General features: G+C 41.3%; 1 protein-coding gene across 2 annotated transcripts in view; it reads left to right on the forward strand.

Annotated features, from left to right (window-relative positions):
• Positions 1-5,694: 5,694 nt before the first annotated feature.
• Positions 5,695-14,349, forward strand: part of gpc4 (glypican 4) — a 33,239-nt gene continuing 24,584 nt past the window's right edge. Inside the window, exon 1 of one of the 2 annotated variants that reach the window (XM_036005526.1) lies at positions 5,695-6,488. In XM_036005526.1, the coding sequence (XP_035861419.1) occupies positions 6,332-6,488 (157 nt within the window). In that variant the 5' untranslated portion in view covers positions 5,695-6,331. The remainder of the gene's footprint in view (positions 6,489-14,349) is intronic. The other variant, XM_031280088.2, reaches the window with a different exon arrangement.

Below are 14,349 nucleotides of genomic sequence, written 5' to 3' on the forward strand. Positions count from 1 at the left end.
GTTTTATTCTATGTTAATTTGAAAATGTTTTTCTTTTTTTTGTTGGTTATGAAGCAACAGATTGTAGCACTATGTCCAAGACAAATTTCCCCTTGGGGACAATAAAGTGTATTCTATCTATCTATCTATCTATCAGTGACCGGTCGCTGTAATTTGTAAGATATCATACATATTGTTGGGCATAAGTTTTTGTACGATACAATACAAACCCATCCATGAGAATGTGTTGACCCCTGTGTTGCATTCAGCCTACGACTTTTTTGATACTACCACTAGGTGGCGCTGCAACAATTAGTTGAAGATAACTTGAGTAGCAGAAAAACATTCAGCAAATATTTTGATAATAATGCAAAAATGGCACACAATTATTTTTTTTCTGCCTCCCAAATATGGGAATATTAAACTGAATATCTTTGGGTTTTGGACTGACCAAAGAAGACATTTAAAGACATCACCTAGGACTTTGAGAAACTGTGATGGACATTTTTTAACTATTTTCTGATATTTTATAGACCGAATGATTAATCTAGAAAAAAACTTGAAGGGTTAATCGATAATGACAATAATCGTTAGTTGCAGCGCTACCACCAGGTGGCGCCCAAGTAAGAAATCTTCAGAATCTTACATGTAGGGGTTTTACATTAGCATGGTTCTAGACCTCTGAATCGCCACCCACATCTCGGGATTGGTTTGCCAATTCTTATAGTTGACGTTACGTTGAGAAAACAAACGACCAATCAGAATTCAAAAGGCGGGAATAAGAACATTATCTTCCTACATAGCTAGCTAGGAAAAACTGTGACAAAAAAATAGCCACAAGCGTGGATGAGACCGTACATCGGGGGCAGTGGTGGCCTAAAGGAGCTTGTGACCGGGAGGTCGTCAGTTCAATCCCCAGACCGACAGGATCAAATCTGGGTGGGGAAAAGTGAAAGAACAGCGTTTGCCCCTCCCTCATTACCACCACTGAGGTGCCCTTGAGCAAGGCACTTAACCTCCAACCGCTCCAGTGGAGCTGCTCAGTGGCCAGCAGATCAGACTGTGGTGGTACTGGGCAGCTTCCAGGTATGAATGTGGAACTGTGTGAATGTGATCAGGGCGTTCCTGCAAAAGAGAGGCTGCCTCTCAGTGAACCTCCCCTGAATAAATAAAGGTTAAATAAAAAAAAAAAACTAAAAAAAAAAACTGATGCACATATTTTTAAAAAATGTTACGTTCATAAATGATCCTAGTGAACCACTGCCACAGCTTCCATGTCGACGCAAAATTATGCTAGTGGGAAGAATATGTCACTCACTGATTGGTTGAGATTTAAATGAAGTTAAATAATTAAATTATGCAATTTAGTTTATGTCAGGCTATAGTTTAACATTAGAATATGGACAGAAAACACAAGTAATGTGTTTTCTGGATAGAGCCATCTCTGAGGAAATACATTGTTAAATAGATGCTATTGGAATAGAAACCAGTTTAAACGCTATAGCTTTGACTCAGTAATGCAACAAGTTCTCTTGGGTTGTCGAAAATCATTCTGGGAAATGTAGAAGAGCATTAACTGAAGTAACAGTGGGTAAGTTACGGTATGTTTTTAAGAAAAGTGGATGAACCAAAACCACAAAATGACAGATCACAAGATTACTTCTGAAACACCTTGGCTGTCACATATTCATTCTTTTTAAGTGCAAGGAAAAATAAGAGAGAGAAATGGATGGCTATTGCAGGGGTTATGAATAGGACACACAATGTTGCAAGTATATATATGTTACTTGATGTGCTTTTCACCCTCTGATCCACTTCAAAGCCCTTCATGAATCATATAATTTATGTTTCTCTGGAGCTTGCTGGTAGTTCTCCGAAGCCTCAAAGCAGCATGTGAATCATGTGTGTTATTCTCTGGATCAGTATTTCTAACTCCCAGCAGATGATGGAGCTCTCTGGGCATGAGCTCTGCTCTCTGCCTCTCTCTGTGGGGTTCCTCTCCATTGAGCCCTATTATAGTTTTACCCCTGGAGTCACCTTATAATCAGGTAACAGACGCTTAACCACAACTCAACAATGAAAACAAGGTTCATTAGTCCTAATTGTTTGTGTTTTGTCTCCATCTTTAAAGCCTGTCTACTTTCTTAACAAGGTCAATCACTCACAGCTCCACACATAACACGCCTGTCACTACAAACGCACTTCAAAAATCCTGTTTCTGTGTCCTGGCGCTCTGCTGTAACTTTTCACACCCACACACCCTCTGCTCCCCAGATCGAGATAAAAACGCCATTGTTATCCAGCTGTGCTTTTCTCTCCTGAAATGGATTGCAGCTTTTAAGATGGAAAAGAGAGGCTGATCATTAGGAGATGAGCAAACGCTGGCTGTAGATAGAGCAACAGCTCACCCAGGATGGGGGGGCGGGGGGGGGTTATACTCTGAATGCTAATGCGAGTCTGGAGAATGGGCAAACAGGCCTATTGAAATGCAGAGTTCACATGTTTTCTTAGGGTAATATTGGAACGGCAAGCATTATGAGAGTAAAAGGTCAATTTGATGTTAGTCAGCAGGAACAGTGAGAATAGCTGACTATCAGGAATTGTTGCATTTTCTGCCTGAGTGATTGACTCCCTATGAATATGTATTTCCGCACTATTTCATGGTCATACAAAGATGTTTGGGCTTGGGTACCTTTACGAGCCAGAGGGGTCATCAAGCGGTGCATTTGAATTAAAATAACAATATAATTCAGGTGCTTGAGTGTGTATGGGCTCCCCAGTCCAGTCCAATTTTTACCAAGCTGGATGTTGAAATTCCTCTGGCGGAGAGAAAAGCCTGAGACATGTCACGTCGTTCAAAGCTCATTCATGTCTAATTACCATGGCACTGGACCATTTTCTTACCTTTTGTTGGCCTGTTGAGAGGAGTGCCGGGCCCACGCTCTCCCATGCACACAGCTCCAGCATCCTCCTCCTGCTCCTCAGCAACCCCTGGCTTCCCCTGCAGCAGCCGCAGTCACACAGAATGAATGGAGCCGCCTGAGGAATGTGAACACAAAAGAAAGAATGTCATTTTGCTGAGTGCTACCCCCCAAACCAATGGACGCAAGCACACACACACACACACACACACACACACACGCAGGTTGTAAAAAATGTTATTATGACTTCTTTCTTAATAAAGGTATTCGCGTACAAGGTAAAACTCTTGATCTTGATGATGATAAAGAGAGAAAAACTGTAATGGTGATTTAAAAGGCTGACAGTTTACGTTTTACATTTATTGACTGATTGTCTTGTCAGTGGAAAATACACTTAAATTGATTTTTTCCCCAGTGTTACAAGAAGAAACAAGTTGCAAGGAGGGCAAAGGTCAGAGGCAGAAAACAGCATGACAGCAGATTTAACAAAGTGCTCCTGAAAATAGGACATAGAATACACTGGTCTGGTGCAAACATATGAAAGTAATATGAGTGGAGTACACAAAAGATATTCTTAGCAAGTAGAGGACGAACAGAATGACATTTTGAAAAGTAACATTTTAAAACATGCACAGGGCGCTCGGGTAGCTCATTTGGTAGAGCGGGCACCCATATATAGAGGTTTACTCCTCGACGCAGCGGGCCCAGGTTCGACTCCGACCTGCGGAACTTTGCTGCGTGTCATTCCCCCTCTTGTTCCCCTTTCATGTCTTCTGCTGTCCTGTCAAAATAAAGGCTGAAAATGCTCAAAAAATAATCTTAAAGTGCCCGTATTATGAAAAAAACACTTTTTCTGGGATTTGGGTTGTTATTTTGTGTCTCTGGTGCTTCCACACACATACAAACTTGGAAAAAACCATCCATGCTGTTTTGAGTGAGATACAGGTTTCTGAATGTATCCTGCCTTCAGTCTCCGGGTGAGCTGGTCAAAATCTGCAGGGCTTTCTACATCATCGGCCGAAACATTTGGTGTGTGCTAACCACACTAGCCAATACCACATCAGCTAGCTGTTTCTCCAACTTCGGTCAGTACAAGGCAGGATTAGCCGGGAGACTTCTTCTAAACGAGGGCACACTTCCAACTTTGTGTGAAATACCTGTAGAACAGGGACATGGAAGTAGTTCTATAGTGTTGTAGCAGTGTTTTGCCATTGAGAACGAGGTGGCTAACCGCTAGCAGCGCTAGCTTCTAGCTAATAGTCCTTACCTAGCTACTGAGCATGTGTGACTCCCAACAAAGATGGAACAGAAGTGAGATGTCTCACTCTGTAGCTAAAACAGAGAGCTCAACACACAGGGTGAAAAGAGGAGCTGCAGCAATGTGCAGTACAACAAAAATATGGTGTTTTTTTGAAAATTAAACCATGTAAACCTATTCTGGTACAACCTCAAAATACAATTATGAACCTGAAAATAAGCATAATATGGGCACTTTAAAACTCTTTACTCCATACTCTTTAAAAAAATTTAAAAAAATTAAAAATAAAAACATGCACGCAAATTATTCAACCTAAAAAGTTAACTTGTTCTGTGATGAAGGGAGGCTTTAACACAAGCAATGATGCATTCGACTGAAGTTTTGAGTGATTTTTTGGATTATTTCAAATGCACACCACTACTACAGTGAGATGTTCACATGGTTTATGTGGCAAACAAATGTATTGTCCTTTATTTCCCAGTGATCTTCCTCTTCAGTGGGATTAATAATTATATTTTTATAATTCTTATATGTTTTTATTATCTCCATCCACTTGTACAGCTCCACCATGCTTCCAGCAGACTGTTTACTTTAGTTTACAACACTGGCCGCACTATATGACAGGCAGCTGCACATTAGAGACACAACTGCCCCGTTGCTAACAGCACACAGCCTGACCTGTGTTTGTGTAAGGAACAGGCCTGTAATTTTGACTTCATGGTTACTGTAACACTAGCCAGGTTTTAATTTAAGGGGTTTAAACAAACTAAGATGTATTGGATTATAAAGGCCGAACAGAAATAACTCATTTGGAGAAAATGTGTCTTGAGTGTTTGTGCGTTCTTGTTATGTAAATCACTGTCATGCAATAAAAATTAATTTGGAGAGCAGTGTGTCAAATAAATAATATTGCACCATAATTGGTTATTTCTCATTATGGACAATTATTCAATTACAAAAAATAAGTGGTTTTCAACATGGGGGATTTGGGACCCCTAATGGTCCTTGGGGTACTTCCAAGGGGTCCACAAGAGAGAAAACCCTTTATCTTCACTAATTATTTCACTTATTTTTACTTTAGGACGGACCTTTAGTTCAAAGGATTCTTTTTATCTCGTGGGTTATCTCCCGTCAGACAGTAAACACAGATAAGGGAGCTCTCTCAACACACAGGTCAAATGGGGGTCTGCATTTGAAGAGATTTGTGATTTCGAGGACTTTTGGTTATCTCGTGTTCTTTTCCTTATGTCATGTGGACCAGTAATAAGTCTTCATGTTATGCCCATAGGCTGGCTATGCCACCGTGTAGCTCCACCCTCAGCTCCAGTCCTGATTTTTCAAGGCTGGTTTCCACTAGTCTAGACATTAGAGAGAGAGAGAGAGAGAGAGAGAGAGAGAGAGAGAGAGAGAGAGAGAGAGAGAGAGAGAGAGAGAGAGAGAGAGAGAGAGAGAGAGAGAGAGAGAGAGAGAGAGATTTTGAAGTCCCTGCTCCCTTCTCCATGCTCCACCCCTGGTGTTCCTGTTTTCCAGGTCTTTGTCCCCGGAACTTGCAATCACTCCTGGGTGTCCACTAGGGTTTTTCTGCTCGCATCTGGATCCCAGTGCGACTAGCGTACAGTCCAGTGTCCTGTCCTACAGAAACCACGGCCTCCTAAAGTTTGGAAAGAAAGCAAGAAAAAGAAAAGGAAGAAAGAAGAAAAACACCTTTCCGGCAACTTTTTTCCCACCGTCTGCTCTCCTCCCGTGGTTTACAACACTTTCGTCGAAGCTGTAAAGCAGCAGCGTGATTCTGAGATTCTTGCCTTGCATTTAAATAAATTTTTTTTTTACATGTTTTAAAACTGTCGTTTTGTCGCCTTTCCGCGTTTTTTCGATTGAGTCTGGAACTCGACATTTATCATACATACCCGTGCTTATAAGCGGACGACGTTTGAGCAATTTTTTAAGGTTATTTTCGGTGTTTTTTTTTTCTCCTCCGTCAAAGTTGTTTCAGAGGTGGCCTCAGAGCTGCTGTGAATGAAGTATCTGTTGAGCTGAAGAAATCAGCGCGTCTCCATGAGGAAACTCAGCGTGGGAGTCGCTGAAACTTTGTCCTAGCTTACACACACCTGAGCGATATATTTTGATTTTTGTGCTGATAACTTCGTAGTTTCTTGTTTTTAACTGACACAACATGAAGACGCTGTTGGTGTTGTGTGTAGTTTGCACGCTGGTTGTGTTCTCTGTGTCGATGACTGCGGAGCAAAAGTTGAAAAACTGCAACGAAGTTCGTGCTGCTTATAGCTCCAAAGGCTTCAACGTTAACGATGTTCCCAACAAAGGAGTCAACGGTAAGTGTTGTGTATTCTTCTTTTAGGCGTTTTTTTTTTTAAATTTAAAAACTTGAATACTGTATCCCAGAGCAGTGGTTCCCAAAGTGGGGACCGGGGACCCCCCATGGGTCCTAGAGAGGTCCCCTGGTGGCCCTTAGGCTAATGAGAACTTTTCTTATAAGCTAGCAGCGTTAGCATAATGTAAAGGTCAATGGAATTAATTCACAGGTTTTTGCTTTACCATTGTTAGCTTCTTGAATACAGGGGAGAAAGCCAGCTATTCCAAGTCATTCATTACTCACCTAAACCGGTTTTCCAGATGGTTGACCTGAAGACCAAATCTTATAAAATGTAATAAAGTTTAGAAATCACTGACATGAAAAAGAGATAAATAGAAGGCCCTACAACAAACTGTTAAACTGTCACTTTTGTACATGGATGTTTTGGGCTTCTGTCAAATGGAAATGGGGCTTTTTTCATCTGTTAAAAGTTACAGTACATTGTTAAGTTGGGGAGTACCAGTGAAACATTTGGGGAAGAATTCTTCAGGCTGTGAAGCACTTCACTGCTCCAGTGTGTAAATATAGTACTCATTTAGGAAATACTTGTAGGTAATTCATAACAATAAAGACGTATAATCAACACACAGACTGTGCTCCCCATTGAAAGAAGCCAGGCCTGTGTTTATTTCCAGGCTTCCTTAGTAGAGACTCCTATGGTTGTGAAGCGCAGACAGCCTACAGTGATTAAGTAAACATTCCTGTGCATTGTGAACAAGGCTTATGGATTTTTTTCCCCCCTCTCTTGGTGATTTTGTGGTTTTAACATTTTCTGTTTAGGCACATGTTGTACTTCTACAACTGCCTCTAGTCTAATTTGATGACAAAATGTTATGCGCCAATGAAGGCTGCCTGGTAATTAATAAATAGAAACAGCTATGTTAATGGACAGACAGAGGTGAGAAGGCAAATCAATTTAGCTAATCATAAGTTAAACCCAAGTGATGGAAACTTACGTAGGGGGGCTTTTACAGTGAAGGCTTGAGGGGAAGGGGGTTGGGGTTTGAAATTCCACTGCGCCCTGCATACTTTAAATCCCACCCTTCTCTCATTTCCCTTTCATTTATATGGTGGTTAAAATGAATATGCGCACATACATTCAAACCCCTTAATTCAGTCCTGTTTGGTTGCCAGTTTTGCAGTGGCTTCAGCGTGACGTTCTTGTTTAAAATGATAGAAGTAGGTTATTCAGGCATGGCTGCTGTCATGTTGGTGTCTTGTTGAAGTCTTTTCCTAATGCATATATTACCTCAATGGACTTAATAATTAGCTTCTCTCTTTTTCTCTATGGACTTTCTCACCTTAAACATACCCGCTGTTTAATTTTGGCAATGCGTTCACAGCATTATTTCATCTGACAAGGGTGACCAATTTGTATGTGTCCTTTTATTGTTCCTATGTCCTTTATAAGTTTACTTTGCATAGTAAGAGGATGTTGTCTTTTTCTCTCATTAGAATTTGAGTTGGACATAACTGTCAAAGGGGCAGAGAACTTTTTTTTTCCTCTCCTGCGTTTCACACAAGTCTATAGGTCTTTTTGTTTTCTGCCTGTATGTCTTTGTTATGCTAAATGTCATAGAGAGTACCTCAACATGTCTGCATTGGTCCGACTTAATTGTCTTGCATCTCTGGGTTTTGAAAGAAGCATCTGAATGAAGGCCGTTTTTATTGTGCAGGTTTGTGTGCTATACACACGTGCCTTTTCCTTACAATAGATTCCTGGTGTATGTCTGGGCCTTAGGCAGGGCCAACCTCAATGAGCAGCTCTTTGTCACTAAAAGAGACTGAGATAATTGATCTCTAGAAAGCAACAAGGTCTTCTGTCATTAAAGAGAGTTGGGGGGGGGTCTCCAGAAAGCAAAAAAGCAGATCCAGAAGCCCTGCACTCTTCAAATGTTTCATGTTGCTGAGGCGAAATGGCTCCAGATGTGCAGTCTGATTGAACTTCAGTCATGTTTGTCAGAGCATCACTTCTACACTTTGTAATGGGTCGAACTCCAAACATGAATTCTCTCTTAATCATAACACAGTCTGTGTTTAAATTGAGCTGGATGTGAGGTTGCAGAAGGGTTAGGCCATTAATAAATAAATATATATATATATATATATATATATATATATATATATATATATATATATATATATATATATATATATATATATATATATATATAAACCATTTTAGTTTCAACAGTTGATAATTAAAGACGCAGTTCATTGGAAGAAGTTGTTTCACTTCTAACATCTGCAGAAGTTGAAATAGTCAATATATAATGCAAAAGTTGCAGGAAAATCATTTGTTCCACATAAGACTAGTGGTTGTGATCAGAACAGACTTATGTTGCAGACAAGACATACTTAGAAAATGATACAGTATCTTTGCCAGTTGTCACAGAAGAAGTTTTTTGACATGTTTACCTCCTTTCATACATGCGTCATAAATCAGATTGGTGGAATCTGAATGTTATTGGAGACACCGAATTCAAAACTTGGCTTTTATAACCACAGACATCTTGTGTTATTGTTGGCAGCATGGATATAAGAATGTTTGTTACCATTCAAATTACCAACGGGCTTAGCTGAAGCCAGACTTGAGATTCAATAAAGATGTTTTAATGCAGTAAAACTAAAATGGAAACCCTAATTGCTTTGGCATAGACAGAATGAAGTGATACAGAGGAACAGCAGGCTCAGTCGGGAAATTCCTTGTTGATCCCATGGTATCAATCTTTTACCACTCACGTGGAAGCAGTTCAAGACCTCACATCCAAGTTTCTTGTCTGCCGGATGACGATTTGTTTAGGGCCTGTGGTTGAATACCTCACTTAAATGGGAAATGGATGAAGCTCGCAGCACTAATGATGACAGATGAATAATGTCAGTAATCATACAGGATGTAAATGGTGGTTTTGCTGTCTGAACCTATCTGCTAATAGTGGGTAGTGTTTAACAGTTATATTTGATACTGTGATAACTGTTAAGAGCTATCTGATGTGATGCTTTTGCACAGTTGCAACATGCACCAGCTTCTCAGGCTCCCCCTGAAAGCAGAGCAGTTAACGCTGCCCTGATTGGTATCTGCCATGTCAAAGGCTACTACTCATTGCAGGGCTGGACACTGCTTCCTCTTTTTTTTTTTTTTTTTTTTTTTGCAGCTCTTCAAGCTAAATCTGTTTTGGTTTACTCTGGCAGTCAGGCTTGATGTCATGCTGCAGGTATGGAACAATGGCAGAGATCAAAGAGAAGAGGGTCGTTTTCCCTCCCTTCAGCACAAGGAACGTCCCCTGCTCACAATCAGTTCAGCGCATTATGACTGAAACTCAACGCGCGCATGACCTCAGTGCGTTGGCCTCCCGGTAAGCTCGAGACATTCTGCAGCCTCGTATTGTGAGGGCTCCTTCCCCCTTAAGGCAGTTACACACCAACCAGACGGCCGACCGTCGGCAGGAGGACTGATCAGTCTCCCCGAGTTGGTCAAAAAAGTGCCTCGGAACACACCAAAGCGACGAGACGTAATACGTCTCCATAACAGCAGGCGGCGCTAATCTGTATTGTCGCCCGAAAAATGAAAACCGGCAGCTGATTGGACAAACGCGCCACGTGGGTCTGGTTTCTCCAGAAATTCAAAGCTAGACTGTCATGGCGGCTCGTTCAGAATACGATCTCATATTGTACTAAAATATTTCACTGAAACGTGTTTCTGAAAACATTTTTTTTGCTGAATCTGTCTTCATTTCAGATCATCAAAGGTCAGTTTAAAATACTTTCGTCATATTTTGAGAGGCTTAGTCACGCTCATCCCGCTTGCCATTTCCGGGTGAGTCCCGACTGCCCTGTCTCCGACTGAACATGTCAGGTCGGCCAAAATGAAGGCCGACGGCTCCTCCAATGGACGACGGCACGGAACACACCGAACAGACTCGAGTCACTGACCTCGCCAGACTGTCCGACGGCCAATAATCGGCTTGGTGTGTAGCTGCTTTTAGGCTGCGCAGGGTTTGCAGCGGGGGGGGGGGATTCTGCGGCCTGCAGCGATAAGTTGGTACAGAGTCAACTTTTGGAAAAACGCAACACCACGTCATGCTGCGGTGGCCAGTCATGTAACCCGCGATCAGACTTGTCTCGTACAGTAAACGGGAAACTTCGCAGCCTCTATCGCTGCCACAAGAGAATTTTAAAACACAAGCCCTAAATTGCCCAGGAGTTTGTGTAACACCGTTGATCATTCTCGTTCGTTCATCTCTTTTCTTTTTCCGTGAAATGAAGCTGCCTTCAAGTGCGGTCGGAAACGACAAGATCTATAAGCGATCTAACAGTGAAATATAAAGTCCACTTGTGCTACATTGGGGAGTTCAAGTACACAACAGGATGTCAGACAAATGGGCCGTTTCAGTGACACTCCCACTGCCGCACCACCCTGCGGCAAATCGCCGGGTTGCTTTTTTTTTTTTTGTCTGAACGCAGACTTAGCCGTTGGCTGCGTGCCCTGCATCATTACGGTTTGGGAAATAACAGGTTGTGTTATTGCAATGACATTCAGCAGATAAGATAAGAGCAGGGAACTGGGGCACACACAGTCTGCAGGAGCTTTTATAGCTCAAAGGCCAATATTTGAGGGGCTCTGTTCTGTTCAGCGGTGGCCTGGTATTTTAACACCTGTAATAATTAACTAATAAACGACCCGCCGCTCAAGGTCAACCCCATAAAACTCAAACAGCCCTCTTTGTTTTATGTGAAACACTTTGCAAGTCTTATCATTAAGAATCACTTCAGTGCTGCACTTTGTGATGTTTAATTTCCAGTAATTTAAAGAATTGGCTTTAGAAAATTACAGAATAACTGTCTCTGCACTAGTTATGTTGTCAAATGGGAAATTCTCATAAAAAGACCCAGGGCTGCTTACAGAAACCCAAACACGCAGCTCCCCACATAGTGTAGCCACATGAAGTCGAGATGTTGAGCTCCATCTTTGTAATCAGGTTATATGAAGCAAGAGAGAATCTTTCTTGAAGGCATATTATGTATAGCAAAAGGCCAAAGAAATATAAGATGGTGTTGATTGTGTAAAGTTACTCAGGAAGTTCACAAACCGTTTTTAATGTTTTTGATATTTTATTTTTTTGAAAAAAAAAGGTAGCATATTTTGTCTGTTAACTGGGGGATGAAATTCAAAAGAACTGTGTATCTATTTGACTGTCAAGCTAGATATAGCGGACCAACTTTGACTTTGGTTGCCGCTACCAGTGAGAAAACAGCTGGACGAGCCGGACATAGCCAGAAGAGGCACATGCAAGCAGGGGAGGAAAAGAGTGATGGAGGGAAAACTCCTCCTCTGGGTTTAGTTCCCCGAACTCTGTAACACAACATTAAAAACACACCATGATCTCTCACCAGGAAAAGTAAGGCATGGAGATGTGTCCGCAGTTAGATATAGCTTACGAACTGAATCCAATGCTGAAGTTAGCCCAGCTGTTTATGGTGATGTGTACCTGTGCTTTGCCTCGGCAAGTGTCTTTACTCCACCTATAGGTGAGGTTACAACCAATGGTAAATTCTCGCATGCAAGCCTGACTCATGATTGTAATACGGAATTACTCTACATGCAGCAAAACTACATTTAAGATTAGATCATAACTTTGTGTACATGAAAAATAATGTAAAACCATTACAGAAGTAGCAAATGAATCGGTCTTTAATCAGTGGTACATACTGAGTAACCTCGAAATCTGTATTTTTAAGAAAATGTACACAACCATTTACTTTAAAAATAAATGCACACGGGTCTGTTTAACACAGTATATAAGGTTTGAACCAAAGTTCCCCACAGTTAGGGTTGGATTCCTGAAACCTACGCTTCCTACGCAACGGGTAGGAATCGGACCGGATTAGAACGCAAATTTCGGTTCCTCATTTCGGTTCCACTTAATGTGTCGAGGGAAATATTTTCCCTCTGTCGCTCAGCAACGGACGTAAACATATCACACTCTGGAGTCTACCGTTAGCTAGCTACCGTAAATGTAGGCTACTTTTAAAGTGCCACATGTTCCATCTGGGCTCACCAAAACGGACGTAAAAGCATAATACGGCTACCACATCTATAAAAGAGCCTTTCTTTAATGTCGTTTTTCAAGAATCGGAATCGTTTTAAAAGTACCGGTTCGGCATCGTAAATATATCCAAACGATACCCAACCCCACCCACAGTACATTTTAAGCATGAGTGGCCACAGTTAAACTTGACTATATCATATGGTGGATCTGTGTGGGTCCTTGTCTGATGAAAACTGTGAGAAATCCTGATCTGGCTTTGTGGTTTTCCATACTTTGGTGGTGAAACTCCTTGTTAACACGTCTTGTTTGTAAAAATAAGCAAAATTGAAAACGGTCATAAGAATTGCTATATGGTTGCTTTGAGTCTAATTTTAAAGTTCTTCTTAGCACAACATGATTTTGTCCCAAGAGGAATACGTTGCACAAACATTATCAATGATTGATTTGAGGAGAAAGTTAAGAAAGTGTGTGTGGTTTGAGATTAAAGGGCAACTATTATATAGCATTTTCAGGATACTTGCAATACTTGCATTTTGTGTTTGTACTAGAACATGTTTACACACTTTAATGTTGAAAAAAAAAAATTTTATTTTTCTTATACTGCCCATGGCTGCTGCACCTGTATTCACCCTCCGTATGTGATGCTCTGTAGGAGCGCCCGTCTCTTATAGCCCCCCTTCTGGAAAAGCCCAGTCTGCTCTGATTGGCCAGACTGTTTCCTGGAATCTGCGCTCCTCTGCCGCCTCGTTCACAACAGTTGGAAATCTGAACGTTTTTAGCTCACGGGGATTTCTCTAAAATTAAGTTTGCCTCATTATTGGCTACGTTTAACAGGAAAATCTGACATGACATCGTAGATATGACAGGAAATACAGAAAAGCATAATATGTCCACTTTAAATAAACATCTCTCATCAAAGCCAAAGCACACACAGTAATCGCTGATAACATTCCTGAGTGATGGGATTGACTTTTGCAGCTTCTTGATGTGAAACATTTTAGCCGTTCAAGTGCTTCCTCTCACTTTCCTTTTTATGTGTTAAAATTAAAGTTTTCTGTGTTTTGACATGCCAATATTATTAGTAGGATTTAAACACAATCATCTCAGCTTGCATCAGGTTTACATGATGATGTAAGGGCAGGACTATTGTTTTTTTATTTTTATTTTAAGGGCAGTGCATATGCATTATGATGTTAAATTCAAGGTTTCCAAATCTGGCAAGTTCTAGTGTTTCAGGAAACTTGATCACTAGATACATTGGGAGCATTTGGTCGTCGTTTCTCCACTCTGGTGGTATCCTTGGAGATCAGTGAAAAGCAGTGATAATGTGATGGTTCCTGTTGCTCTCTGCCCTGTATATGTGACATCTCCTCTTTAACTGTTTGGCGAGCCTTCAGGATAATTGAGTTTAGGTATCATGAGGTTGAGGTCTTGTGAACCCAGGAGGGAGCCGGGCTGTGACTTTCAGCGTCCAGATGGGGCCAGAGGCGCGAGGGAGGGAGGACCGCTCCACGTGCCTGCCAGCTCTGCGGTATCTCGCCGCTCTTATCAACTTCCTGCAATCGCAGCATAGCAGCTCTGAGATCAGGGCTCTTGTGGTGTCCCGTTCTGCTCTGCCAGCAACAGCTGCCTTATCAACGCTCCAAAACAAATCAGCTTATCACAGCATACAAAAAAAAATGTAGGCGGTTCAAGGAAGTAGTTCAAGAATGGTACTAAAACTACCTGGTTTTGTTGTTGCACGGATCAAATCTAGTGGATGAAATTATT

Source organism: Sander lucioperca, chromosome 1 (assembly GCF_008315115.2).
Source record: "Sander lucioperca isolate FBNREF2018 chromosome 1, SLUC_FBN_1.2, whole genome shotgun sequence".
Taxonomy (NCBI): Eukaryota; Metazoa; Chordata; class Actinopteri; order Perciformes; family Percidae; genus Sander; species Sander lucioperca.